Source organism: Columba livia, chromosome 6 (genome assembly GCF_036013475.1).
Source record: "Columba livia isolate bColLiv1 breed racing homer chromosome 6, bColLiv1.pat.W.v2, whole genome shotgun sequence".
Lineage (NCBI taxonomy): Eukaryota > Metazoa > Chordata > Aves > Columbiformes > Columbidae > Columba > Columba livia.
This window is the reverse complement of record NC_088607.1, coordinates 36,559,013-36,586,599: the sequence shown is the minus strand read 5'-3', so window position 1 is coordinate 36,586,599 and position 27,587 is coordinate 36,559,013. Positions and strand designations below refer to the sequence as shown.

The following is a 27,587-nucleotide window of genomic DNA, read 5'->3' as shown; positions in this document are numbered from 1 at the left end:
CCACCAAGATGCTGAAGGGAGTGGAGCATCTCCCGTGTGAGGAAAGGCTGAGGGAGGTGGGGCGCTGGAGCTGGACAAGAGGAGACTGAGGGGGGACTCATTCATGGGGATCAATATGGAAAGGGGGAGTGTCAGGAGGATGGAGCCAGGCTCCACAAAAGGTTCCACTTAAATTTGAGAAGAAACTTGTTCCTGGTGAGGGTGGCAGAGCCTGGCCCAGGCTGCCCAGGGAGGTTGTGGAGTCTCCTTCTCTGCAGACATTCCAACCCGCCTGGACACCTTCCTTGTGAATTGGGGTTCCCCTGCCCCTTCCTGGACACCTCATCTGGGTGTTCCTGCTCCATGGGGGGATTGCACTGCATGAGCTTTCCAGGGCCCTTCCAACCCCTGACATTCTGTCATTTTTTTGGGCTGGCATGGCTGAGCTCAACCCACGGGGGAACCCCCAGCAGTAAACTTAAATTCAGTTTTACATTTGCGTTGGTAACCCAGGGGATATTATCGCTTGGTGTTACCCCCTCAGTCGCAAGCGCTGTCTGGGCTCGCTGGACCCCGCACCGCCACGACTACCCTCATGTCCCTCCGAGCCGCCCGCTCCCCGCCCGGGGCTGGCCGGGCTCCCCTCGCCGCGGGCCGGGCAGGAGGAGGTGGCGGGGGCGGGCGCAGGGCGGGAGGGGCCGGCCCGGGGCCGCGCTACGTGTCGCGGCAGCGCTTATAGCCCGGCCCGGCGCGGCCCCGCCGCCCGTCACCATGTCGAGCCGGCAGCACACGGTAGGGCCGCGCCGCGGGGCGGGGTGGGTGACCGGCTCCCTGAGGGAACCCTCTCCCTAAATCCCAGCGTTGCTGTGTGATTTGCGCGGGGCTGCGCCGCGGGCACGTGGGGGCTCAGGGCATCGAGCCCCGCTGGTGGCCGCAGCGGCCGGTGGGCACCACTGCTTGTCTGTTGGGACGCACCCGTCACCTGGCAGGAGCACGCTGAACTCATCGCGGTGCTGGGTGCTGAGGATGGACCCTCTCGTGGTCCACCTGAGTGCAAACGCGCGGGTGAGGCATGTGTCCCGCTGTCTGGGCAGCCACACGTCTGTCCACTGCCACTTGGGCAAGTGTGCCGTCCCGCACGACCGTGCCAGAACCCGCCGGCAAACACGCTGGTCCCCACCGAGGGTCCCCTGCGCTGGTCCCCACTGAGCGAGGACAGAGGTTGAGTCAGCAAGAAGGCTGAGCAACCGCCTTGCTTTTTGGGGTTCCCCTGCCCAGGTCCCACCTGGGGGTAGGAGCTGATGGGACAGCCACCACCACCGGTTGGCTTCCAGCATCGCTGCAGAGCCAGTTTTTAAAAAGTAATAAAAACCCAACACATAGCAAAGGAAAAAATAAATAACAGCCGGAGCATAATTCAGTTAGAAATTAAAATTGCAAATTGCAGTCACGGCCAGAGGGAGTTTTCCGCTTACCAGCCGCCCTCCCTTCTTGGATTTGGGATGTGAAGTCTGAGTCCCTCTGGCTGCACATTTTCCACGTTTTAAATCAGAGCCATGAGAAATCTTGACGTAAGTCTCCTGGGCTGCTTTTGCTGCTTGATTTATTTATATATATATATATTTACTTTTTACCTCGTCATAAATCTTTCAAATGGATTGAATGCATTTCGAACACACTGGTAATCTGTCCGGGTAGGAACGCGACCAAAACCACGTGTAACAAAGCGTGCCTGTGCGGCAGGGTGTTCTCGGTAACGTCAAAACCTGTGATTTAGGGATTATTTTAGGGAGGGGAGGTGTAAGATGTGAGCCGTGTATGGGAGTTTTGTTTATTGCTGTGACAGGAGACGTTGCTGAACTTCCAGAACAATCCTTCTCCTTTGCCTCCACCGTGGGCTGGAAAAATGACCTTTATAAGCAAGATTGTAGCTGACCTTCGTACTGTGACAGGCAAAACACATGCTATCTGCTTGACAGCTGTAGGCATGTTTTCATCTGCTTATCTGCCAGGTATGCGATAGAATGAGAAAAGGCATGATTTCACTAATTACCAGAGGTTTTGGTAATTATGATGAAAGAATGATGACACCTTATTAGCAAACCTCCCGCTCCATTGCCAGGGAGCTGTGTCGCCCAGAGCATAGATGAAGTTCTCGCTCTGAATGTGGTTACAGCGGCTCCTCAGTTTCAACAGTCTCAAGCGGATATCAAGCATACAGGGTAAGGCATTTCAGTTCAACAGAGGTCTCTTAATCAGCGTAATTATTTGCGTATGCACACAGTTGATTGGGTTCGGTCTCGGTGCAGTTACACGCTGTGGTTCAGGAGGGCTGAGCCACCAGCAGCGCATCAGTGATTTTTGCATGATGAAGAAGCAGGTGACAGCCCAAATGCTGTAACTAGAGAGGAGTTTCAGCGCGGTGCTGAGCTTGCCGTGACACCTTTGGTAGCTGCGACAGCCGGGATGGGTCTGTTGGAAAATGAAAACGGGATGCACAGAATAATTTTCCCTAATGAGATTCCTATTAATACGGCAGATTGTCCTGTTGCCCCTTACTTAATCCCAGTTTTTAATTCTCCCAGTAACATGAATCCTTACTACTTACAAAAATCCTTAGTACTAATAAAATCTCAGTTTTTAGCACTTCTTCGTAGTGTGGATGATGTGTTAATCTTTCTCCTGCAAACAAGGTTTTGTGAGGCTGGACATTTCCAGCACTATTTGCTGTCTGAGAACGTGTCAAAAATGGGTTTTTCGGGTGATGTTGATCAGCTGTGGGCCTTTGAAAGGCGCAGTAGTGCTAGCTCTTGCGAGGTGGACTGGCTGTGTTATTTGACTGTGCTCCTCATTTTGGAAATTGAATAATTATAAGCCCATGATTTAAACCCCAAATTCAGCCTGAATGCTCTCTGGAATTTTAGGCTATTTTGGGGATGTTTTACTTGCACACTCATTTATTAATAGAAGCTTATGATGAGGTACAAAGAAAGAAACTATTTTTTTTTACTTCTGTATGTATCATCCTTAGAAATGAAAGTGACATCTGAATTCTGCTGAAGACCTGAGGCTCGGTGTGCAGGAATTGCTGGTTGGTATGGAAATGTTCTCTTGGTTTCTGCTCCTGACGCTGCAAGGAGCGTGAAGTCCTCTACGTGCCGGGCAGCGTCCCGCTGCTCAAAGGCCTCATTGACAGAGAGCACTTATTTCTGACCAGTTTCAGGGTTGACTTTTTGAGGAGAAGCATGGTTTTTAATGACGACCTTAAAAACCTTCCTTACACAGGCCTCCTGTGTGCCTCGTGGCAAAACCCTGCTCCCAGGAGTAAGCACACAGTGCAGCAAGTAGTGGGGAGCTGTGGGACTGCCCTTGTTTATTGTGTGGGCTCTCGCACAGCGCGGCATTCAGGGCTGAGTGGTTCATGTAGCCTCATTGTAACAGCGGCTCGTTCTCCCGACACCTGCGGCACCGCTGGTATTTCCGCAGCTCGTTCCCTCTCCCTGCCGAGCGGCGTTTTTACAGCGAGCAGGAGCTCACCATGCAGCCCAGGGGAACGGCCCTGCCCTGCAAGCGCTGGTCCCTCGCTGGGGTGACTTGGCCACGTGGCTTCCGTGTCCCCATGAGCGTGTGGCAAGTGCCACTTGACATGTCTCAGGAGATGGAGGTGTTGGGAGCTGGCAGCGCGCAGACGTCGTCCTGGCTGGCTGTGTTCCCTCAGCTCGCTTTGGGTGTCCTCACAGCTGCTGAGGGGACAATGAGAGCCCGGTACTGAAAACAGTGAGTGTTACAACTTTGTCACCTGTCTGCGCTTGTACCAATCTCTCCTGGAAGCTGAATGGCCTGGCATGTGGCATCCCTCACTGTCACCGAAAGCCTGCTTCAGTAGCCCAGTGGATCACAAAGCTGTGACTTCTGATAGTTCAGGTTTTCACAGAATCCCAGAATGTCAGGGGCTGGAAGGGACCTGGAAAGCTCATCCAGTGCAATCCCCCCATGGAGCAGGAACACCCAGATGAGGTTACACAGGAAGGTGTCCAGGCGGGTTGGAATGTCTGCACAGAAGGAGACTCCACAACCCCCCTGGGCAGCCTGGGCCAGGCTCTGCCACCCTCACCAGGAACAAGTTTCTTCTCAAATTTAAGTGGAACCTTTTGTGTTCCAGTTTGTACCCATTACCCCTTGTCCTATCACTGGTTGTCACTGAGAAGAGCCTGGCTCCATCCTCCTGACACTCACCCTTTCCATATTGATCCCCATGAATGAGGTCACCCCTCAGTCTCCTCTCCTCCAAGCTCAAGAGCCCCAGCTCCCTCAGCCTTTCAGCTTGCATAAGGCTTAACATGCACAGTTGCAAATGACAGGGTCTGATTTAAAGGTAAAATAACATGTAAAATGTATGTAGATTTTTTTTTTTTTTTTTTTAACTTATTCCAAGAGAAGGAAAAAACCCACAAGATTAGATGACAACCCTGAGGAAATTCACAGAGGCTTAGTTTCTTTGCCTAAAGCCTGTTGTCATAATGAGATTCTGCAGCCACAGGGCAGAGTTCAGATGGACTGAGTGATACCACTGGCTGTGCAGTAACATATGTACAGACACCTCAGTTGAATTGTAAAGCCACCCAAGATAAAAAGTTTTCTACGTAAAAGAAGCAAGCCACATGTTCATGTCCCAGTTGACAGTGCAGCTGGCAGCAGAGCCCTGATTTGGGGGAACAGTGTGGCTTCTTCTCGCTTGAATTACTCAAGATAGTTTCTGGTGTTGTATCCAGGGATTCAAAAGTCTTGGGTTTGTAGACAGGATCTATATTGTGAAACATGGTGCCTAACTCGTTGCACTGACAGTGAAAGGTTATTGTTTTCCAGTTGCTCATTGTGTGCTCAGTATTTCTTGGCTTATTTTCTATCGTGTTTTTTGCTTTCTACCTCTTTTCTTCACACATCATAGAAAGGTCAGCAGTTTAAGTGTCTCAATATGTTGTTATTTCAACTTCTTGTTTCCTATAGCTCTCCCCCCTTTTCTCCCTATTTCTTTTGAAGTCCTTTGCTGTTAAAAAGTTACCTTTCCAGTCTGTTGCCCTCACCTTGATGTTTCATTAACTTGTGCTCTTTGGTGGGGCTGCCAGCGTGCCAGATGCATGTTTATTAACCAAATTCTGCTCTGTAAGAGCAGGGATGTTTAATTTGGGGAATTCAGGTGGAAAAACGCCAGAAAAAGTCCTTGGTGGACCTTCCTGGTGGTGCTGGTCTTGGGTGCTGGTTGAGACACCTAAACCTCCAGCTCTGAGTCAAAGCTTTTTGAGTCAGGATGTTGATTCCTGTCCTGCTGCTGGACTCCTGGATAAGTACAGACCCCAGCCTTATCAGGTTGCACTGATTAAATCACAGCAAGTCACAAATCCATGCTAAAACCTGTAACTTGGGTGTAGGTTTCCATCCACACTCTCCTTGGGCAGCCCCTATGCATGATTTTAGGCCAGACAGCGGCTGATTTTGAAGACCCCGTACTACCCATACATGCGCGCTGCAGCTGCAGCTTTGATTTAGGCCACGGGGATCTTGTTTTTCTGAAGGGTTTTCAAGAGAAGCACTGGGATACTTGCATTATTTTACTGGGCTGATGTTGATCCTGGAGGGTATCTTTAAATATCCTTTAAAAATGAAAAGATCTTGCGTATCTGAAACCAGCTGTTTTAGATAAACTTGCAGCTGTACGCACCCACAAAAGATAAGTGTCTTGCAGAGCCCATATTAATGCTCCTAACGATATACCCTGCCTTGAACTTGTGCTTTGGTCACAGCGCTCATACACTTGGGTATCTTAAAAGTCCATTAAGAGAAACACCGTGTAATTCTTGCTACTGTTAATTTACTATTGTCGTGAGCGAGGTGACTAATGATTATCTCTGATTTAGCTGTGAATCACAGCTGTAGGAAGTGAGAAATAGTTCCTTAATGGGCTCGCAGCTTAATAATTTCTAAGCGAAAATCGACTTGGAGTGTATCATTAACAAAAGGAGGGATGCAAAACAGCGCAGTCACGGCATTCGGCGTGGGTGTGTGGCACGAAATGGGACGCTGGGCAGTCGGGATTTTGCCCATAGGGCTGGTAGCTTATCGCCGATGCTGCGTCCCGTCCCTTGCAGAGCATTTCTTTTTAATTTACTTACAGCTTGGCTCGGGTACAACTATGTGTGTCAAAAGTTTTATCTGCTGAGCGGGTGCCAAAATGTGTTGGCCCGTTTGGAGAGCAGAGCTTGAGAAAGGAGCTGGTTTGTCTACAGTTTGTTATATTTTTTAAACGTGCTTTCACTTTAGATACAGCACTTTGGTGGTTTGTTGAGGTTTTTTGTGCATCTTTGGAAAACCACCATTTGTACCTACACTTCCAAGACTTTCTGACCTTGAGGTCCTCATGGCCTCTCTGGCAGAACAAAATGTTTTCTTGGATATCAAACCATTTTTCAGCTTTCCATTGTGGTGCAAAAAAGCATGTCAGGGGGCAGATCATTTTTCAGGCCTGCCCAGCCCTTCTGATGGGAAGAACATTTGTTTCTGTTGCCAGTGGGTGTGGGAAGAGGGAAAAACCCTTATTTTAGAGGAGGTGGGTGCTGTTGCAGGGGGTTGAATTGCGTGTTTGCCTCTGCCAGGGACCCTGGGCATGATGTTGGACAAGTCACCTCAACCATGGCCGGGGCAGCTCGTTGCATCTGCCCTCGTCTTTGCAAAACTGATTTGAGACCATGGGGATGGATGCGAGGAACGTCGAGCTCTTGGAGGTGCGGCCTGAAGTCCAAGGGAGCTGCTCTTCAAACGTGTCGTTTTTATAGGGCTTAGATAGTGCAGGGGCTCAAGTCTTCATCTGCTGTTTGCCTCACTCGCTGCTACTCTTATGTGGCTGTAAAATTGGGGATGGTACCGTCCTTGGAGAGATACAACTCTGAAAGGAGGTCGTAGCAAGCGCCAAGACGAGAGGAAACGGCCTCAAGTTGCGCCAGGGGAGGTTGAGGTTGGATCTTGGGAACAATTTCTTCCCCAAAGGGCTGTGGGGCATTGGAACAGGCTGCCCAGGGCAGTGCTGGAGTCACCATCCCTGGAGGGTTGGACAGACCGACATGAGGTTCTCAGGACATGGGGCAGTGCCGGGGTGGGTTATGGTTGGACTTGATGATCTTAAGGGTCTCTTCCAACCAAAATGATTCTGTGATTCCATTATTCTATACTGGGAGTTTGCACTAACTTTTGAGTGACCAAGTAACAATAACCCCCAAGGAAAATGCGCAGCTGTCCTTCAGCCAGCCTTTGATGACTGAGACCTGTACCTACACTCACTTTAGGGAGGGGTGAGGGAAACGCTGAATATCCACTTGTTCAAGAAGAAGACAGTGTTCTTGGTGCTGATTTAGGCAAGAGTCGAGGTAAACCCCGTCTGCGCTCACGTAATTCAAAGCCTGCATGGCAGCTGGTGAGAGTCAGGTGCACAGGTAGATGGGGCAGGAAACCTTTATCCTGGTGTCTCCAAGCTCTAGCCCTCAACTTGGACTTGGCTTGTGCAGCTTGTTGTGTTCATGGTATGGTGGAGAAAACAGCCCTGCCTGCAGCCAACAGAAATCTTGAGGGGCCTGAGGAGGTGCTGAGCGAGGGAAGGTCTGTTTGGCCCCATCTGTAGTTTCCAGCAGCAGCCAAGAGTTGGGACCAGGGAAGAGCTTACGGCTGGGACACCACGGTGCACTGTCCCATCTTCCATTGATTTACAGCTGGAGGAACCAGATAGTCCTTGATGAGCTTTCCTTCCATGAATTCATCTGAAGGACTTTTTCCGGCCAAGTGAACTTTTTGCCTACCCAGCAGAGTTCCCCCGTTTATCTGTGTCCCATGTGGTGCTTCTGGCAGAGTTTCCCATAGTCCTTCCTGCTGCTGCTTTTACAAACCTTAAAAAAAATTGCTGAAGTGGACAAAGATGGACTATTGCAAAGTCAAGTGCATGGGGCTCAAGCCCCCACCAGCTTGGGCTTGTGTCCAGATGTATTCTTTCAGGAGGCTGCCAACATGTCCTGTAGAGAAGTGACACAGGAGGATTATTTCTTTTATGGAAATAAGTATTCTAAAACCTGGTGAAGCTGCTTGAAGTTGCTGGAGCTTCTCAAAAGATACAGGATTTCTTTCCTGCGAGGGATGTGATGGGCATGTTAAAAACAGGTGTCTTGTCCCCATATAGTTTAGAGCCAAGATGGATTCTGTTCAAGCTGTGCTAGCTGGGAGGGTGGAAGGAGATTGTTTTCTTACTTAGCAGAAGATGCAGCTGGTGTCCCACCTGCTTGCTCATAGCTGTGCTTAGATGTTGGCCTCCAAGTCTGAAAACCTATTGCAAACTGAGTTAATAGGGAGGCAGAGCTGCTGAATGTGGCTTCTGGTAATTTGTGTTGGAGCAGCACCGGTTCGACTTCTAAAGGTAAGCTGATGATGGTTCTGGTTTGTTCAACCGATTTCTGGAGCTCTCGAAGGAAGGAATGGTTTTGATAACCAGCGCTATTGCTCTGGCATATTGGCTCCTGGCATTCACGGGAGGATCCTCTGGGTCAACCAGTCCCACGCGGCATCTCTGATCAGCAGAGCTTGGGTTTTTGGTTGTATCTTACAACTGAACAAAACTGAACTCAGCTCACAATCTCCTGACACTATACTGCAAGTTCTCCTTTGCATGGTGTTTGGTGCAGGAATCCTATCTGTCCGTCTTGCTTGTTTTAAGGGATGGGGTGCCTGCCTTGCCACGGTAAGAGATGGGACATGTACGGTGGCTTATTTGCCATATAGAGCCACCACCCATTAATTAAATTCTTTAATCTCACATTCAAGGGGAAAAAAAAATTTACATGTAAACACAATTCCTATCTGGACATTTTTTTGATACTGAAGTTAATGTGTAGTCAAAATGCGTGCCCTTATCCTCCTTTTCTCGTCCCTGAAATCTGAGGGGCCAATACTCAGCTTACCGTTTCCGTAACGCGATATTTTTCTCCAAAAGCAGGTAGAGCAGCGTGGCCCGGCGGGGGAGCGGAGCCGTGCGCAATCTTTGTGTTGTTGAACTGATCACCTACCTTCTCGTCGTGTATTTCCCCTCTTTTCTGTTTTCTCAAAGGTTAAACAGACATGCTTATTTGCTTTCTAGAGGTGTTCAGTCTCCAGACTCATCCACACTGCACTGAGAACATCATTAGTGTTCCCTTCTTTTTGCAGAGTGACTGGTTTGTGCGTTGAGGGTGATCCCGAGCAGCCTTTTAACACACCCAGGGCATTAAAGCAAAGCAGTTCTCCTCTTCCAATTTCAAACCTATTGTTTGCATAACGAGCATAAGCCCAACTGCTGAAGCAGGTTCATTTAGGGAGATAATTTAGCAGAACTGCTCTGAGTATAAAAAAATAGGGCAACCATGGAAGGATTTCTTGTTTAAATTGTTATTTTTGTCAGTGGCTGACAAGATGCTTTGTTTGTCAAATATTTGTTGGCCACACAGCTGTCCCTTTTGATTTCTGGGATGGAGATGGGAAGATTGTTTTTAGAATATCTGTCTCAGCCTTGCAAATCCATCCCAAAACCACAGGAGCACAGGATGACCCACTGGTTCTCTTGTGTTGAGGAAATTAGCGTCAGGACATCATCTAATTCAGAGATGAAGAAACACCTGATCTGGGTGCCTTCAGACAGGCAGAGTTTAACCCCCAGCCTGTTGATTTGGAGTCAAAAAAAAATCCCGTCACTACATCACTCAGCTAAGGCTGAAAAGAAAAAACAACGTTATTTCTGCTTATGTACAGGTGGCGGTAGAGGAGATGAGTCCCAGCAAAGCAGGAGGACAATGTGTTGGGTGCTGGAGAAGTCCCGCTTCTCCATCGGGACCTGTGAGCTGGGCTCTGCGTCATGATGCTGGAGTCCTGAGAGGTGAAATGGGCAAAATTCCCAGGGTAATTCCATCGTGGTGGGGTTTTCCCCCAGCAACGAGTGGAGCTGATTTTGAAGCATTTACCACTTTGGTCCATCCAATGAATCAAAGTCAAGTTTGGGAAAAGTCTTTTGGTTTAGGGTTACAAGAGCAAACTCAGGACCTCAGACACTCCAAGGTTTCTCCATTGTTCTTCAATATAATCATAATAAACCCTTTGCTTCCGCAAGCAAAACCTCCCTCTTCCCTCTCTTCCTCCTTTCCTTTTGAGTATAATTTTCTGCTTTTCTGCAGCAAATGACTCTTTTGCAGCAAGTTTTTCCCCCGGGTTGGTGATGGATGGACGCTTTATCTTCTTGATGGCATCAGCTCACCCATTTGGAAGAGCAGCCATGGGAATTGCCCTGGCAGAAGAAAATGATTTTGTAAGGAGAAGCCCCATAGACTTAATTTTTATGCATCAAACTCAACTGATAGGATGAAGTAGGTGGCAGTACTTGAGAGGGGATTTTAACCAGTAAGTTAGATTAGCCCTGCTTGAGTTGGTGTTTGACTTTAAACTTGAAAGCTTGCCTGATCATTTTATCATTTTGAAAGCCTGTTTTACCATAGGCAAATATGATCAGCTGAAAACATTCTGAAATCATCTCTTTCTTTTAATTAGGAGGAAATATACACCAAAATAGAGCGTGTATTAAATGCTTGACTGAAAAAACCCCGAATAATCGTATGCCTAATGATGTGAGATAGCCTTATAAATAAAACTGCAGCACGGGGGTCCTGACCTACCCTGGCTGTTGGGCAGGAGGAGATGCCACCTGGTGTCCCAAGGACCAGAGTTTATACATACCTGGATTTCTACTGGAAAGCAGCAAATCATCCGTATAATCTCTTGGGACAGCCCTGGATTTTGTTTGCCTGGTGCATTTTCTATTAATTGTCTGGTGGTTCAGCTCCAAGCAAATGTCAGCCCCCAGATATGGCTGGCACATTGCGCTCTCAGGTGAGAGGAGAAGATGCTCCCTGGTAACACCTCTCCTGGGGGTGTTCAACTGATGTGGGCGAGCACAGCCACTCCCTTTCAGGCCCCAATACCTCAAGAAAGGCTGAGGTTACTTTTCCAGATGCCACGAATCGAGCAGCAGTAGCTCTCAGAGCTGGGGACACTGATGGTTCCTGATTTCCAACAAGTCTGTGGTGGACTCTGTTGTCTCAGAAGTCCCATGTCTTTTATTCAGGAGGAGCACTAAGGAGAACCCTCTGCCTGCAACCTGCTTTCACAAAGCATGTCCCACCCGGACTGTCGTGGTTGGGATGGACAAACAACGTAGACCAAGTTCTTCCAGGATGAAAGTAGTAGATGCCATTTATTGCCACAAGTGAATTTTTATACAGTTTTACCAATTCGTGTGTCTCTTCACTCTTGGTTACAAGTTACAGCAGTAACATCTCATTGGCTATTTTTGCTGTCATCAACGTTACTCTTCTACTCCCTTCTCTCTCACTGGTACATCCTTAACATCTCCGGATACTCCTTTACTCCCATCTTTCTCACGGGTAGGCCTTGATATCTTCAAGGCTAATTTCTGTTCCCATGCCCTTTGTTAGGGAATCCAAGGACCCACCATAGTCCCACACAGAACGGTGTCCAAAAAACCTTGTTCCTTTTGGAAGCCAGGCCAGGAGACATTTGGCAGGCGGCTCACTGCAGCCTGATCTTAAAGCCACCTGAGATCTTGGTGTCTTCCAGTTTGTCACCCTCATGGACAGGAAGACCGAAACGAGAGCTGGAATTTGGCTTCTTGGGCTGCTGCAGCCTCGGCACATGGTTTGCAGCCATGTCTTCGTTTTCTTTCTCGTTTCCTGGCTGAGGTAAGGCAGGGTGGGCTGAGGAATGAGGTCGTGCAGATGTGGCCTGTTGAGCAGATTTCCAAGGAAAGGAGAACATCCTGCTCAACCATCTGGCTGGCAGAGGTTTCTTGGCTCTTCTTTGGAGACGCTGCTGGGTCATTTGTTGCCTTGTTTGGGGCTGAAGTAGAGAGGTTCCTCTCCCAAACCTCACTTATTTGGTCTAGGTTATTGCAAGAAATGCTTCCTAGTGTCCCTAAATCTTCCCAACATTCAGGAATGAGCGTGTTGGGTTATCTCTTTTAAATATGATTAATTTACAATGACAAGTTTAAAACCATGTGAATAAAACCCTTAGGAAAGTCCCACGGATTATTAAACCCCATCCACTGCTTATCTCTGCCTCTCAACTTTCTTTTAGCATATGCTCTTTCTAGATGAAGTCTCTCCAGGGTTTGCTCTCGAGCTGATTTTTGGTGGTGCCCTGGCTCCGTTTGATGGTGCGTCAGCCCTGCCTTCCCAAGCCATGTCCCAGCTGCTGGATGATGGGAAGTTGGTGTTTCCTGCTGAACAGCCTGTTCCCAGCCCCGCAGGCTGCCAGCCCGGCCATCTGCCATGTTTCTCTCTGCCTTTCTTTGCTTTTGGCGTAACTGGTGACAAGAATTTGAGTTGGGGTGTGGCAGGTGGTTTTGAAGAGTTTATTAGCGAGATGAGTAAGAGAGGCAGAAAAATCAGGGGGATTTGGTACCGTCCAAAGCTCCCGGCAGGCAGGAGAGGTCTGGCAGTGTTGCTGAATTGCTAAAAGGCCCTTCGTGGTGCTTTCCCAAGCTCCAAAAGATGCCAGCGTGCGAAAGAAAAGCTCTGAGGTGCATGCACAGTGCAGACTTATGGCACAGCAACACGTCCTGTTATCATAACATAACAATCTTGTTACGTCAGCCACGTAGGAATGTGTTAGTTCCTGCATCTTCCCGAGGCACGGACGTTATCGTAGTTCGTCTCCTGCAGGACAGATCCAGCAGATCCACGTTTTGCAAGAGCGAGCGTGCGGCCGGAGCTCCTCCTGATGTGTGAAAAGTGAGATTTGAAGCATGCAGCTTCACTTCTCCACGTGGAAATGCCAGCCTTATCTGTTGTGGTTTGCAAACACATTGCAAAATACCTGCTTTTATGTGTTTTTGGAATGCTGCACTTGAGGGGGGTGTGATCATGGGCAGGTTTCGCTGCAGGGCTGAGGGGTGGCAAGCTCTTGGGAAGGTGAGTTTGGGCACTCGTGCTTTGCTGAGGGTCCTTGGCCCCACGACAGATCATTTGAGAGCGGTGCCAGAGCTCAGCTGGGAGTAAACACAGCAGGAGCACACCCGTGCGCCTTGGGAGCAGGGATTATTTTTGGCTGGTGCATCTTCTGTGTGTGCTCATTTAGTCCTGCTGACAAAGCCTGAATCCCTGGGGACAACTGGAAGTTAAACCACAGTGGTGCTGCCTCGCCTTTGCAAGCTCAAAATATTCAGACTTCTGCCAACCCCTTGCAAAAAACCCCACGACAACCAACCAAACAAAAAACCCCAAACACAAACCAGAAGAAACCACACAAAAACAAATCCTGAGTTGCTTACTTTTTATTTTCTGACCCACCAAGATATGTTGGGCTCGCTCACTTTTTCAGGGGCAGATCTAGAGATGTTTGGGGGATTTTGTTTTGCTGTGAAACCCGGGTTCTGCACTTCAGGCAGCATCTCGTTCATCCCCTACACTCCGACCCACAAATAATTGATTTTCTCTTTTGAGACAACTGCAGAAGCGATGGCAGGGACCCGCTCTGGTGGCTGCGGCAACGAAAATGGGAACTGAGAGTCCCAGAGCAACAAGATACATCACTGGGGGTGGTTGAGACAACAGCCCTGGAAACCTTTTTAGCCCAGGGCTCTCTATCAAGTCATACGGTGGTGGCACAGGGTGGGAATGGGTCACCTCGGGCCAGAAAGGGAGGAATTGCTTCTCTCCCACAATTGTGGCGCCAACGTTGAGGCTTAAACTTGGAGGCGAAATTTATTACCGTTACTATGATTCTTTTGGACACGGGTGTTCTTACCAGGATGTTAAAATGTTCTGGAGTGGGGTAGCTGTTCGGTGTGCCCGCGGGCAATCCCAGATGGCGAATTTGCAGGTGTAAAGAGGCTAATTACGGTGGCTTTCACTAAAATTGAATGGAAAACCAGCATGAAATTCTGTGTATAGTCATAAATCGCTGTGATGAGATGCTGGTTTCTGCTGGGATACTGATCTCTGCTGGGATACTGGTCTCTCTGAAAGGTAATAATAAAATCAGGTGGGGAGAGGATGGTGGTTTTTTCTCTTCTGTGACAGAATAATTTTCACCCAGATTTCTGGGCAGGCAGAGCCCTCTGTTGCATACAAAACACTAAGTCTTATGCCTTTGCTGAATCATGTTAAAGCGTTAATGGCCCAGCAAGCAGGGAAAGAAAATATCAGGCTATTTTGCTAACACGTTGAAAAGTGAGCTTTTACTTTATTGTCTCTCCTATTCCTCTTTTCTTTTCCTTGCCGAATTTTTGTTCTTGGCCAAATGAAGGATGATCGCTTCCCCGCTATGACTTCAAACATAGACATATTTATATAGTGGGATGTGAATTGTGGGGAAGCCACTCTTGTGCTGATGATATGAAACGGATAAACCTACGTTTGTGATCCGACTGTGGGGGAAAATATTTATATCCTCTCTCCCTCTTGAGGCTTTTCCTTTGGATGCCTCGGTTGGAAACGTAATCCTGCCAATTAGTATGGTCTTGTAGATATTTTATGTGCAACAAAGCTTTGTGGAAGTGCTGTTCCTGGAGCCACAACTGCAATAATTAGCAGCCACGTTACATTAAACGCAGCGAGTAAATTACCAAAGGCATCTATTTTCTTCACAGTTTTTTGTACCAGTTTGCCGCCATGCAGATTTTTAATGGACTGATGTTTCTTTCCCTTGCATGTCCTGTCTGAGGTTTTCTTTTCGCATGGAGACCAACGAGGTAACAAAAGTGTTTTGCTTTGTTTTCATAAGGAATCAACCAATGTGGTTTACCAAGCCCATCACGTCAGCAGGAGCAAGAGAGGACAAGTCGTCGGTACCCGGGGAGGATTTCGCGGCTGCACGGTTTGGCTGACAGGTATTTTCGGGGGGTGTGAGCGCGCGGCTCCACGTGTGACACCCGCTCGCGTGTGTGAGCATGGCCCGGAGGATTTGGGATCCGTGGGAGACGTCAGCGTTCCTTGTGAGCTGGGAATTGCAAAACGTTTCCACGTGAGGAACACCGGCACGCGGTGCTGGCGCAGCAAGGTGTTCCTCCTGGCAGCTGCTGCCTGTAACTAATGCTTTTAGGGATTTCGTGGCTGTTATTGGGCTCCTTTGAGCGCATCAGAAGCCCTGAGGATTATGCTTGTTGTTCCCAAGTGTGTGGCTCATACCCAACCAGTCCTTGGCAGTGAAACCTGCCCAGGGTTGTCCAAACAGCACATGAATATTCTCACCTAGGTTTGCTGTGTTTAAAGTCACCTCATGGGCAGCACAGCATCATCTTGTCTGAAGAACAAATACTCCCAGGTCACCATGGAAGCAATTCCTTGCATGGCCATTGCAGGTTTCTTACCTTATTTCTCATCTCATACACGTTTCAATGTGTTGCCCTTCTGTTTCGAAAGATAAAGTCACTGGGGATTAGGGATTGCTAGAAATGACAATTGCATTTGTTTTGCTCCGCTAATATTTACACAACTCTCTCTTTTGTCGCTTGTTCAGCTGTTTCTTTGCTTTTTAAATATTGGTATTTTCTTTCATTTCTAGAAGGTGTTGAAGACATACTGGGAAGGGTTTCTAAAGCCATTCTGGTTTGCCTTCATGTCAGCTTATGTGCTAGATGCTGGATTAAAACGCATTTCTGGTTTGTTCTGCTCTTTGATTTTGAAAAGAAGGCCAACACCTGATCACAGAGTCACAGACTGGTTGGGGCTGAAGGGACCTCTGGAGATCATCCAGTCCAACCCACCTGCTAACGCAGGGTCACAGAGCAGATCACACAGGGTCATGTCCAGGTGGGTTTGAATGTCTCAGAGAAGGAGCCTCCACACCCGCTCTGGGCAGCCTGGGCCAGGCTCTGGCACCTCACAGCGAACAAGTTTCTCCTCATGTTCAGATGGAGCCTCCTGTGTTTCAGTCTGTGCCCGTTGCCCCTCACCCTGGCGTTGGGCACCACTGAACAGAGTCTGGTCCATCCTCTTGATACCCACCCTGGAGATATTTGTCAGCATTGATAAGATCCCCCTCAGACTCTGCTTTAATATCATTTCTGAAGCAAAAAATCCTATCCAAGGCTATTTCCTATCTCAAATATCACTCAAAAATCTTGTATCTGAAAGGCCTGAGTTTTTCTGGCTGATGATGATTCTTTAAAATAGACGGACATCTCCTAACTTTCTATCAATTTAATTTTAAGAGGCTATATGGAAGGACATTTCATGGCATGGACTATATGAATTAAATGGAAGGGCGTTTGAAATAACTGACATAGCCATCAGTTAGTCTGTTGTGCTACAAAACCCAAGGGAACCCCAACGGAAAGGAGAAGTTTGGTGCTCCAGGTGCACTTGCTGATTTCCAACACAGCCAGTACAAGCAGATGGAGCTGGGATGGGAAGCAGCCACCTCAGTTTGGATTGTTGTCTTTCTGGCTGAAGATGTACTACTTGTCTGCACAACCATCCTCCTCCTGCTCGCACTGATCTGCGTGTGCTGCTCCTGCATGTCCATGGGTGCAGAGGGGCAATCACTGCTGGAGCCTGTCCCACCCTACACAGTTGTGGCAGGAACTTCTCCTTGGGTTCATAGAATCACAGAACAGTTTGGGTTGGAAGGGACATTCACTGCTCCTCTAGTCCCACCCCTGCCATGAGCAGGGACATCTTCAGCAGCTCAGGTTGCTCAGAGCCCCGTCCAGCCTGGCCTGGGATGTCTCCAGGGATGGTTCATCCACCACGTCTCTGGCCAACCTGGGCCAGGCTCTCACCACCCTCAGGGCCAACAATTTCTTCCTCATGGAGTTCAGTCTGGGATATCAGTTGGCTGTTGAGAAGGGGAACGGGAGGAGGAAGATGCTGAGAGACATACAGGCAACAGCGTTCTTTCAGGCATCCCCTACTCACTTATACCCGTTTGTCCCACCATGGCCCAGCAAGAGGTACTTTTGCAACACTGCTGGCTGGAACCCCTCCAGATATTGGGAGGCAGCAGCTTTTCTCATGTCATTAATGCCACCCCGTCTATAAGAATTGCTGGTCATGGCTCTGTGGTGGTAACTGTTTGCTAAAAGGATGAATCCAACTTCCCTACCTCATTCTTTACCCAAAGCAGCTTCAGACAGAAGGAGTTTTGTCGCCAGTGTCCCAAGAGGTGTGGCGTTATGCTGCCGTTTTCACTCTTTCAACCTCAAACCCCATCCTCACTTTTCTGTCTCCAACAGGCCTTTCTGGAGCTGGCAAGACCACCATTGGCTTTGCTCTGGAGGAGTTCCTGGTCTCTCATGGCATCCCTTGCTACTCCCTGGATGGTGACAACGTTCGGCACGGCTTGAATAAAAACCTGGGTTTCTCGGCTGGGGACCGCGAGGAGAACATCCGCCGCGTCGCGGAGGTGGCCAGGCTGTTCGCCGACGCCGGGCTCGTCTGCATCACCAGTTTCATTTCTCCTTTCGCAAAGGTAAACTTGCTGTGTCATATTCTGCTTTTTCTGGGCAGCCTTGATCTCGTGGTGGTTGGTACTGAAGGGAGTTTTACGCAAAGGACTTGCTATCTATGCCATCGGGCACTCTTTTAACTTCTTCTCTGTGTTTTTGTAAAATATTGATAGTGCACAGAACTGCATGCAATGAGTACAGATTTCTGAACGGCAGTTTGACGTGACCTCTTTGAATATATTCAATATTATAAAATGATGAAAATCCGAGAGAAGTTTTAAAATGCCCCTACAGAGGCTTCTACTGTTGACTCATTAGGATGCAGAAAAGAGGCATAGAAACAATAGCTTGTCATGGTGCTGTCACTGGTCTGTTTGAAGGAGAATTGATTGTGTTTTTATGCTTCCTGAGAATACCGAGTAGCTGCTGTTATCAAGCCGATGCAAGCAGTTCCTTGTTTTGACACAGGGCAGATAATTATTCACATTCTGAAGTTCTGCTGTCCTGCTTAACGAAGAAATCTTCTTGGTGTTTCAGACAGAAAAAGCTGAAGACAGTTCAAAGTTGTAGATTTTTTTAAAAGTATATTTAAAGAAAAGGCGGGGAGGGAGATGAAAACCCCTGTGTCAAATTCCAGGTCACATCATGTAGCAGGAAGGTGCTTGCTGCAATTTGGACGCAGCTGATTTTCCCATCTTTCTTCCAACAGGATCGTCAAAATGCACGGAAAATCCACGAAGCAGCTGGACTTCCTTTCTTTGAAATCTTTGTAGATGCTCCTCTAAATATTTGTGAAAGCAGAGACGTGAAGGGCCTGTACAAAAAGGCAAGAGCTGGAGAGATCAAAGGTATGGGAGAGCAAGCTCCTGGTTTTATTTTTGCTTTCCAGAGCTTCGGAGCGTGTCGCTGGGGCTCTGCACGTGGAGCCGGGTTACCAGAGCCTCCTTGTTGTGCACAAGGGTGTCTCGTTTCCTTAATCTTGCTGTCACAAGTGTCACTTGTCGTATGCAATGTGATGAAATGCTCGCTGGTTATTTGTACAGTGTTCTTGGCTTTAGGACACCGAGTATTACAGTAAATTAATGTAATTTGGGTTTAATTGTCTGTAGGATTCACGGGGATTGACTCCGACTATGAGAAGCCCGAATCTCCTGAACTGGTGTTGAAAACGAATGTTGCGTCAGTGTCTGAATGTATTCAGCAGGTTGTGGAGCTCCTTCAAACACAAGTATGTCATTTTTATGCCACCGGCAGCTTGGAAACCTGCTTTGGATACCGACTTTTCGGTGTGCATTTAAAAACCAGCACGTTGCTTACAATTGCTGTCCTGACTCTCTCTTTCAGAACATTGTGCCTCATGGTTCGATTAAGGATGTTCTTGAGCTGTTTGTACCTGAAAATGAGCTCAGTAGTGTCCGAGCCAAAGCGGAGATGCTGCCAGCCGTAGAGATCACTAAGGTATCATTGTGCGCGGATGCTGTTGCTGTTTATCTGCTCAAAGGGTAGAAGATTTGATGGGGACGTTGCTGGCGGGGGCTCTGTTCGTCTGCTGCCTGTGTCCTTTTGTGGCTGTGCTTTACGGCGAGCTGAAGCTGTTTTCGGCTGTGTCCTCATGCTGTGCTGTAGCAAGCCAGGGCTGTGCATCTCCTTTGTTGCATTAGTACAGCCCACAAGCAGTTGTGCTATGGAAGTACACGAGTTTGCCTTAAAAAACCTCCACACCCCCCACTCCCAGGGCTTTCTCCCCCTTTATGAATGTCTTACATTTGAAGCAAAGCGACTGCGAGCGCTGCTGCGGCACAAGGGAAGGCACAGCGACCTCCGAGCGTGCCCTGGTGACACGAGCGTCCTTTTGGTTTGCTTTGCAGCTGGATCTGCAGTGGGTGCAGGTGCTGAGCGAAGGCTGGGCCACTCCGCTCACCGGCTTCATGCGCGAGGCTGAGTACTTGCAAGTGATCCACTTCGGCACCCTGCTGAACGGTATGAACCCCGCTCGGCCCTGTTCTCTTCCTCCTTTCCTCTCACGTGTTAAATGCAAAGGGGGCTGGGAAGCCGCGCTACAAAACACACCAAAGGGCACAAAAGGTGACAAAGTTAACTGTGCTTTGGTCAGGGCACCGGCTCACGGCTTTGGCGTCTCGTGTGGCACTGATTAAACATTTCAGTAGCCGTTGTGTAGCTCTTTTCATGCTCGGTTGTACCGGGGTAAATAAAAGAGCAAAGCAAAAGCCAAGCAAGCAGGAGGCTGCCCGGCTGGATTTGAGGTGGGAGGAGAAGGTGGCTGTCCATGGGAACAGCAGCACAACCTGTTTTCACTTCTTTTTTTCTGGTTTTCCTGCCTGTCCATTACCATCACTTGAAATAAATCAGATTTCACTATTCATTAGCAAGTTGTTAGAGGTGCTTCACCCCTGGAAAAGACAGAGCATTCTGGCAGTGGTTGTCTACAGCTGAGACCAGGGCGGTGGGGATTTCTGCCCTGTTTCTCAGCTGTGCTGTCGCTGGGACTTGGCAGGCACACGGGACACTCGCTTTGGGGTTTGTAGGCCTGTGAGCGATCTCTGGCCTTGGGGATCTGGGATCTTGGTGAGTGAATCCCTTTGAGTCTTTCCCCTCCTTCTAGAGGATCCAATGGTGGCACAGGGTGGTGACTTGCTGCTGTCACTAGGATTTGGGCACCGTCCAGCAGATACAAAGCTCAGGACTGGTCACTTTGGACTGGAGGAGCGTCTGCATGGTGGCTTCTGCTTTCAGACATGTCGTAGCCTTTTACCTCCTGCCCAGTGTGCAAACAGTGTTCAGAAGCACACGTCCTTATTATCAGACCCTCATCTGTGGTCTTTGAGCTGCCTGTTGAGGTCACAGAGGTGCCATCATGACCATGTTGCTCTGGGGCTCTGCACTTTGCACCAGAGGCTCATCTCAGGTCTATTTTTGGGGAGCTCCCCCAAACCTGTTGGTGTCACTGAGCACAACTCCTCTGGGGTCACGGGCATACGGTCAGGGTTTGTAGAGCTCCGCAGGGTCAGGGGCAAAGCCCAGGACATCTGCTTTTGGTCGGGGATGAACTCTCCCGAGCAAGGTCTTTGTAGTAAAGGACATCAACGTCAGTCTCAAGTCCATCTCGTCTCCACAGAGGTCTCCAAACTTAACATCTGTGTGGTCAGGCCTGCAGGGTGACTTCTGAGCAGGAAGGAGAACATCCCTGGTTTGCTTGGAAGAGCTTTAGGAAACGGTGGAGGGTTTCCATCTCAGGGGGCCGAGGCTGGGGTGCAGCATGGCCAAAGAGAGCTTTGAGGCTGCTCTTCCCGGAGCCTTGGGGATGATGTTTTTTGGCAGCTCCAGCTGTGCCTGGAAAGGCTGCGATCAATCGTTTGGGTGGACTTGTGTAAGTTGGTGCTCCTCTCACTCGGACGGGCAGCACTAAGTCCCAGCTTTGTGTAGGGGCACCACGGCCACCGGGAAGAAAGGTGAATCTGGGCACTGGTTGTAGCATGGAGGGTTTTGGTCTCTTCTCCCATGGAACAAGCGCCAGGAGCAGAGGAAACGGCCTCAAGTTGCGCCAGGGGAGGTTGAGGTTGGATGTGGGGGACAATTTCTTCCCCAAAGGGCTGTGGGGCATTGGAACAGGCTGCCCAGGGCAGTGCTGGAGTCACCATCCCTGGAGGGGTTTAAAAGGTATTTAGACAAGATTCTTAGGGACGTGGTTTAGTGCTAGAGTTAGGCTATGGTTGGACTCAATGATCCTGAGGGTCTCTTCCAACCCAAATGATTCTATGATTCTACGTTAGATTGTCTGTGTTAATTGTCTTAATTGTGTTTGTGTTCTCCCAGGAAGGAATCGCTCTATAGCTGGTATGTATATAACTGTTGTTAGGTTTTACAGAAATCACTTCAATTCAGATTTTTTTTGCTATAAAGTAATTTTTTGAGATTTACAAAACAAAAAGAAAATTTTTAAGACTAGACACAGCCTATTTATGATTCAGCCGACTACAAAGCGGCACGACACACCCCGCGTCCTGCCAAATGATCTTCACAAAAATCCCAGTCATGTGAGTTTGTAATCACTGGAGTGATCTTTGGGGTTTTTTAACTGTGCCTCTTGTGTTTGGACACGGGGCATGGAGATCCTCAGCTTCAGCATCATTTGTTGGTTCCATAATCCAGCTTTTCCACACTGACTTTATTGACTGATCACTGGTTAATATCATTTAAAGGTATGAAGTTGATATTGATTGGATCCCATGTGACTATAATTATGATTATTCATGAAGGTGCTTGAAAATTTCTGGCAGATGAATGATACCTAGTCATGAATTAAAAATAAATGAGAACATTTTAATAAAGATTCTTTTTAAATAGACATCATAGTCAAAATCCTCCAATTAAGAATCTCGAGGGTCCAAAATTATTTTGGTCATATCAGAACAAATTGAATCAGTGATTTGTTTGTTCTTGTTTGGGAAGAGATGGATTCTGCTGTATTAATACTGGGATATCCAAGGGAAAACGGGAGGACTTGGATAAAACCAACACGGCTTCAAGGTATTCAGAGACAGCACTGAAATTAGAAACTACAAGTGGAGATGTAGACTTGCTGCACGCACACAGACAATAGATTAAAAATGGACTCTGCAGAGATGTAAAAGGACTAACAGTGTAGAGAAAAAGCAAAGAAACAAAGCAAAGTGTGATGGTGTTTTGACAGAAGAGGTGGGCAGGGAGTGAGATGCCCTGGGGAACACCAAGCCGGAGCAGTCTTAATAGCGGTGGTTCTCCTGGCAGAGAGAGAGGGGTTATGGCCAGAGTTGCATTTTCCAAGTACATTTAAATTTTTCAGAGACTTCCCAACAAGGTAACTGGGGAAGAATGAATCTTTGCAGGGAGACAGAGAGCGCAGGAACTCATGAAACGCTCTGGATGTCTTTGTGACATCCCTGGCCTGTAGGTGAGGAGCTTTCGTATTCAGCTAACGTCTCTCAAATCCTCCCCGTCTCTCACCAGACGGCATCGTCAACCTGAGCATCCCCATCGTGCTGCCCATCTCCACGGAGGACAAGGAGCGGCTGCAGGGCTGCGAGGCGCTGGCGCTCAGCTTCGCGGGCCGGAGGGTGGCCGTGCTGAGGAACCCCGAGTACTTTGAGCACAGGAAGGAGGAACGCTGCGCCCGCGTCTGGGGCACCACCTGCGCCAAGCACCCCCATGTCAAAGTAGGTTTGTCTCCTTCCCACTCTGGGAAGCCGTAAAATGCGGGCAGGGGCTGGAGAGATGAACCTTCCCGAGGTTCCGAGGGCTGCAGGTGTCCCGGCTGCTCTCCAAGCCCAACCCCTTGCTGGGAAGCATCGTGTCCCAAGCAGGCAGGACTGAATTTTTAGGTTGGCAAGTTAATGCTGCGCTTGCTGCTTAGCGAGAGCATGGGATCACAAGTGCGAGGTGAGAGGGAAGAGGAGCGTGCTGCTGAGGAGCTTCTCTGCTTATCCGTGCACCTTCACCACTGTGCCTCCATCCACACGTTTTTACCATCCCCTTCAACGTAGCCCCCAAAGTTTTCATCTCTGTTATGCTGCAGATCACAAATTCACTCTCCTTTTAGCTACATTTTTCTCCTCAATTTGGCTGTTTCATACAAGCAGCCAGCCAGGGTGTTATAGGTGTTATATACAGCTTATCTCTTCCCACTGACTCTCTGGCAATACGAAGAACATCATCGCTTAGAAAGGGAGAGCTCCAGGTTACGCTGAGGGACTTGAGCTGCCTGCTTAAAAAGGCTAAAGCCGCATTCATTCTTTTCCCCTAGCTTCAACCAACCCTTTAAGTTATTCAGCAGCAGTTGCTCACCCTGCAACAAGCTTATTCCTCCTGCATATTCCCAGGAGGAAAGAGCAAAGAGTGAGGTGGAGGAAGGTCTTGTGCCGTAACTTGCAGACCCAGCTGGGTACAGCAGGAGGGTTCCAGCAGCTAAAGCCTGGCTTTACACGCTTGTGCAGCTCGCGATGTTCAGTTCACGTGGTCACTGGAAGAATGTTTTCTTTCTGCGATGTGCGGAACGAGGAGGGCAGATCACCCTGTAAGCGGAGTCAAGCCTAACGCTTTTCAAAGGAAACCAAGGCAAAAGGAGATAGATTTTGCTGTCCCCTCCATAACGCCCGTGTGCGTAATTCGCAGATGGTGATGGAGAGCGGAGACTGGCTGGTTGGTGGAGACCTCCTTGTGCTGGAGAAGATCAAATGGAACGACGGGCTGGACCAGTACCGCCTGACACCACTCGAGCTCAAGCAGAAGTTCAGGGAGATGAATGCTGGTGAGTGTTCTTTCTGCATGCCGGGCATTTAATTTGCCACATTGATGTACTCGGCTTTCACACACAGGGACAGCTCAGGTGTCTGTCCCAGCGGGGTGGGAGGTGTTGGACATCCACGCTCGCTTTGGGGAGAGCGTTGGCCCTCCTGAAGGTGCCATTGGGCTTGGAGAGGTGGCAGGTCACCAATGAAGCCAGGGAACTCAGCGGTGTATAAAAACATTGTAGGAGAGCTGCTAGGACTGAAATTGGCCCAAAAGGAACAATGTGCAATGAAAATAAGCTTGGCAAAGCGATGAAGAGGTGCTGTACGTATATGAAACTCTCATCTAAGGTATTTAAGGCCTCGCTTATGTGAAGACGGGACACACATCTTATGACACACATTATCTTATGACTCTGTCAAAACGCGTGATGTGCAAACGATGTCTGCTGGTCGGCGCAAGCCCGTGACCCTCTGGACCTTTTCCTTTTAGATGCCGTCTTTGCATTTCAGCTGCGCAACCCCGTCCACAACGGGCACGCGCTGCTCATGCAGGACACGCGGCGCCAGCTTTTGGAGAGGGGTTACAAAAACCCCGTCCTTCTCCTGCACCCTCTGGGAGGATGGACCAAAGACGACGACGTCCCGCTGGAGTGGCGGATGAAGCAGCACGCGGCAGTGCTGGAGGAGCACGTGCTGGACCCCAAGCTGACCATCGTTGCCATCTTCCCCTCTCCCATGCTCTACGCCGGTCCCACAGAGGTAACGTGATGCCTGTCGTGGGGCTGCCGGCTCTGCACAGCCCCAGAAGCCTGGGGAAGGGAGCCAGGAGCCGTCGCTTCGCTTTTGGCTCCCTCTGTGCTGCCCCTGCAGCCATTTCCCCACAGAGCTCAGCTCTGCAGGCCCCTGCGCTATTTGGAGAGCTGGGGAGAGTGGGGTTAGGAACAGACTTTAGCACCCTGACTTCTTTCTGCATTGGGCAGGGATGCTCATTTGTTGGTTTCCCATCTGTCTGTGAATGGGTGGGTTGAAAGTGGTAGATGCTGAACCTCCTGTAAAAGAGAAAGGAGAGGGATGCATGGGCAGCCTTAGCGGGGCTGCATTTGCATGTTCGAAAAGCAAACTGCTACCCCCAAATTGGAATGAGACCAGTTCCCATCCCCGCCGTTTCCCTTGAAATCCACATCCTTAGAACTGTGATGTCGCATCAGGTCCGAGCGGTGCAAGACGAGTCTGGGCGGCCCAATCGCAATGAGAAACTGCAACAAGGCTGCTGACGTGGCTCCTTCCTTCCTTCCTTCCTTCCTTCCTGTCCGCGGAGCACCGGGATCTCTTTTGCGGCCCAGCTTTTGTGGCTGGGCCCTCAGCCCGTGCTCCTCGTGTCTCCCTCGCAGGTGCAGTGGCACTGCCGAGCTCGCATGATCGCCGGCGCCAATTTCTACATCGTGGGGCGCGACCCGGCGGGCATGCCTCACCCCGAGACCAAGAAGGATCTCTACGAGCCCACGCAGGGAGGGAAGGTCCTCAGCATGGCGCCAGGCCTGACCTCGGTGGAAATCATCCCTTTCCGGGTGGCTGCGTACAATAAACTGAAAAAGGCCATGGATTTTTATGACCCCAAAAGGTAACGCGGGCAGCAGCCTCGCTGTTTCTTCAGCCTTTGTGATCGCGTCTGGTTCGCAGCTGGCCAGGGGAGGGGGAGAAGCGGCTGTTGTTCTTCGGAGGGAGAGGAGCGGGGGAAGCGCCTGCGAGAGCCGCCCGCGTTCCCCTCCCGGTGCGACGCCAGGTCAAGGATGGGTCGTGAATCTAAAGATACACCAGAAAGGATGAGAACCGCAGCTTGGGGACAAAGCGGCCGTAGCAACGCAGCCCCTGGCAGCTGGAGGAGCACGTTATGTACAAGTCCAGCTCCTGTCGGAAGAGCAGCCCTGTTGGTGCCGATGGAGCTGCAGTCGGTGCTGCCGGCTCGGGCCGCTCGTGCTGATTTCAGCCCTGTCTCTGTTTTACCGCAGGCACGACGATTTCGACTTCATCTCGGGGACGCGCATGAGGAAGCTCGCTCGCGAAGGCGAAAACCCGCCAGACGGCTTCATGGCCCCCAAAGCTTGGAAAGTCCTGACCGAGTACTACCAGTCGCTGGAAAAAAAGAATTAATGCTACTCCTCCTCCCTAGAAATATTGTATTAAGAGTGAGCAATGATTGATTGATTCCCTATGACACAGATCAGTTACTTGGCATTTCCAACGTTCTGACTGAAGGTTTTCCTACCTGGGTCAGAGTGGTTTTTACTAATCAGAAAATACTTTAAGCCTGGTCCTGCTCCCAGCTGAGCGCGGCTGCGGGTTTTGGTGCCGCCAGGGCCACACACTGGCCCCTGGTGCAGAGCTGGGGGTGAAAATGTGTCTGTCCCCTGCGAGGAGCAGAAATGAAGAAGCACCTTTGGCTGCCCCGTGCAGGCCAGTTCAGCTGCTGCTGCTGGGGTGCGAGAGGGAAACGAGCACTCGGTGCTTGGATCCAGTCGCTGCCCTCAAGGTTGTGCCTTAGACAATTTTTGCGAAGAAACAACAGGATTATTTTAATACCTTTTTTTTAACAAGATTTTTTAAAATCAGCCTTGACCGCTGCCAGTTCCTTGTGGCCAAGTCGGTTGCTCACTGTTCTTCCTTGCTTCTTCCTGCCTGACCCCTCTGCTCAAAACAGAACCTGGGCCGAGCATCACTAAGCTCAGCTTTACATGGGGCTCTGCCGTGGGGATCCCTGTGCTTGCTGGTGGCCCCGGCGCTTTTCCTGGGAGGTCCCTGGGACGGCTCAGGGCTGCCAGCAGAACCGAGGATGCTGCTTCCGTGGGTGTCCTCCCTCCCACCTCGCAGGGTCGGATCCCCATGCTCCTCCTGCCTGAAAGACCAATTAGAGGCAAAACAGCAAAGTCATGGATGCCAGAAAAGTCCTTGGGTCCATGCCTAAAAATCGCTGTGGCCCTTATCTTCTTATTTCCTCCCCAGTATGGACTTTGCCGTTGGGCATGAGGCTTCTCCGCTGAGGTCACCGCAGCGCGACCCAACGCCGGAGCTTCACCTGCGGGGGTCAGATGTGTCGTAAATGAAATGGAAACCGCGTTCTCACACCTTCGCCTCCTCTTGTGCTTCAGTCTTAATTCCATGCGGATCTGCGCTCTGCAAAAACAATCACACTTCTGCTCGTAACTTAGGATCGTGACCTACATCTCAAGCTAAAACTTGTTTTGCTGTGGCCATGGTACAGGGGCTGAAACTACCTGTGCATTGAGAATATTTTTGCAAAAAGTTGTTTGTTGGGGTGTTGAGGTTTTTTTTGGTATTTTTTTAAAGTATTCTGAGCAAAGAGCCCAAAGCTGTGTTATACCTCGAAATGCTGCAATGCCCACATGAGCAGCTGACAGCACACGAGCAGCGGTGCCTTCAATATTCAGGCCCTCTGGCAGGGACCTGGAGGAGAAAAGCAATACTCCAATTAGCTGATTGCAATGTATTTGTCATTTTTTTGAAGTAGTCAAATAGTGCTTGTCATAAACGCAGTAAACCCAAATGGTTACAGCAAAACATAAATGTTGTATTATCCTTTTAAAGTAGCGTAGCGTACTGATTACCTCTGATTGAAATAGAGTATGTGGACTAGTTGGGGTTTTTTTATAGTATATTTATTAAAGACATGAGACGGGAATTTGTACCTCAACTAATACATCTCACGATTTAATATATTCTGAAATTGATACTCTGCTACAAAACACTCACTTTTAGTACAAATAAATATTTATACTCTC

The 27,587-nt window shown here is 49.3% G+C and overlaps 1 protein-coding gene across 3 annotated transcripts; it reads left to right on the top strand.

Moving 5' to 3' along the window:
• Positions 1-702: 702 nt before the first annotated feature.
• On the top strand, positions 703-27,587 carry PAPSS2 (3'-phosphoadenosine 5'-phosphosulfate synthase 2). 3 transcript variants are annotated; one of them, XM_065068145.1, is made up of 14 exons: positions 703-771; positions 14,839-14,944; positions 17,291-17,526; positions 18,213-18,351; positions 18,613-18,731; positions 18,848-18,961; positions 19,372-19,483; positions 21,338-21,358; positions 22,511-22,716; positions 23,672-23,807; positions 24,281-24,549; positions 25,182-25,411; positions 25,800-25,976; positions 26,791-27,587. In XM_065068145.1, exons 1-13 carry the CDS (start codon positions 751-753, stop codon positions 25,939-25,941), a joined length of 1,851 nt encoding a protein of 616 aa, XP_064924217.1. In that variant the 5' UTR covers positions 703-750; the 3' UTR covers positions 25,942-25,976; positions 26,791-27,587. The 3 variants fall into 3 exon arrangements, with proteins under 3 accessions (XP_064924217.1, XP_064924218.1, XP_064924216.1); XM_065068144.1 differs by having other exon boundaries at positions 704-771; positions 25,800-27,587; XM_065068146.1 differs by lacking the exon at positions 21,338-21,358 and having other exon boundaries at positions 25,800-27,587.

Coding starts and splice junctions, on each gene's coding strand:
- PAPSS2 (XM_065068145.1), top strand. CDS start 751: ATGTCGAGCCGGCAGCACACG. Junction 21,359..22,510: donor AAGGAATCGCTCTATAGCTG/GTATGTATATAA, acceptor GTCTCTCACCAG/ACGGCATCGTCAACCTGAGC. Junction 22,717..23,671: donor CCAAGCACCCCCATGTCAAA/GTAGGTTTGTCT, acceptor CGTAATTCGCAG/ATGGTGATGGAGAGCGGAGA.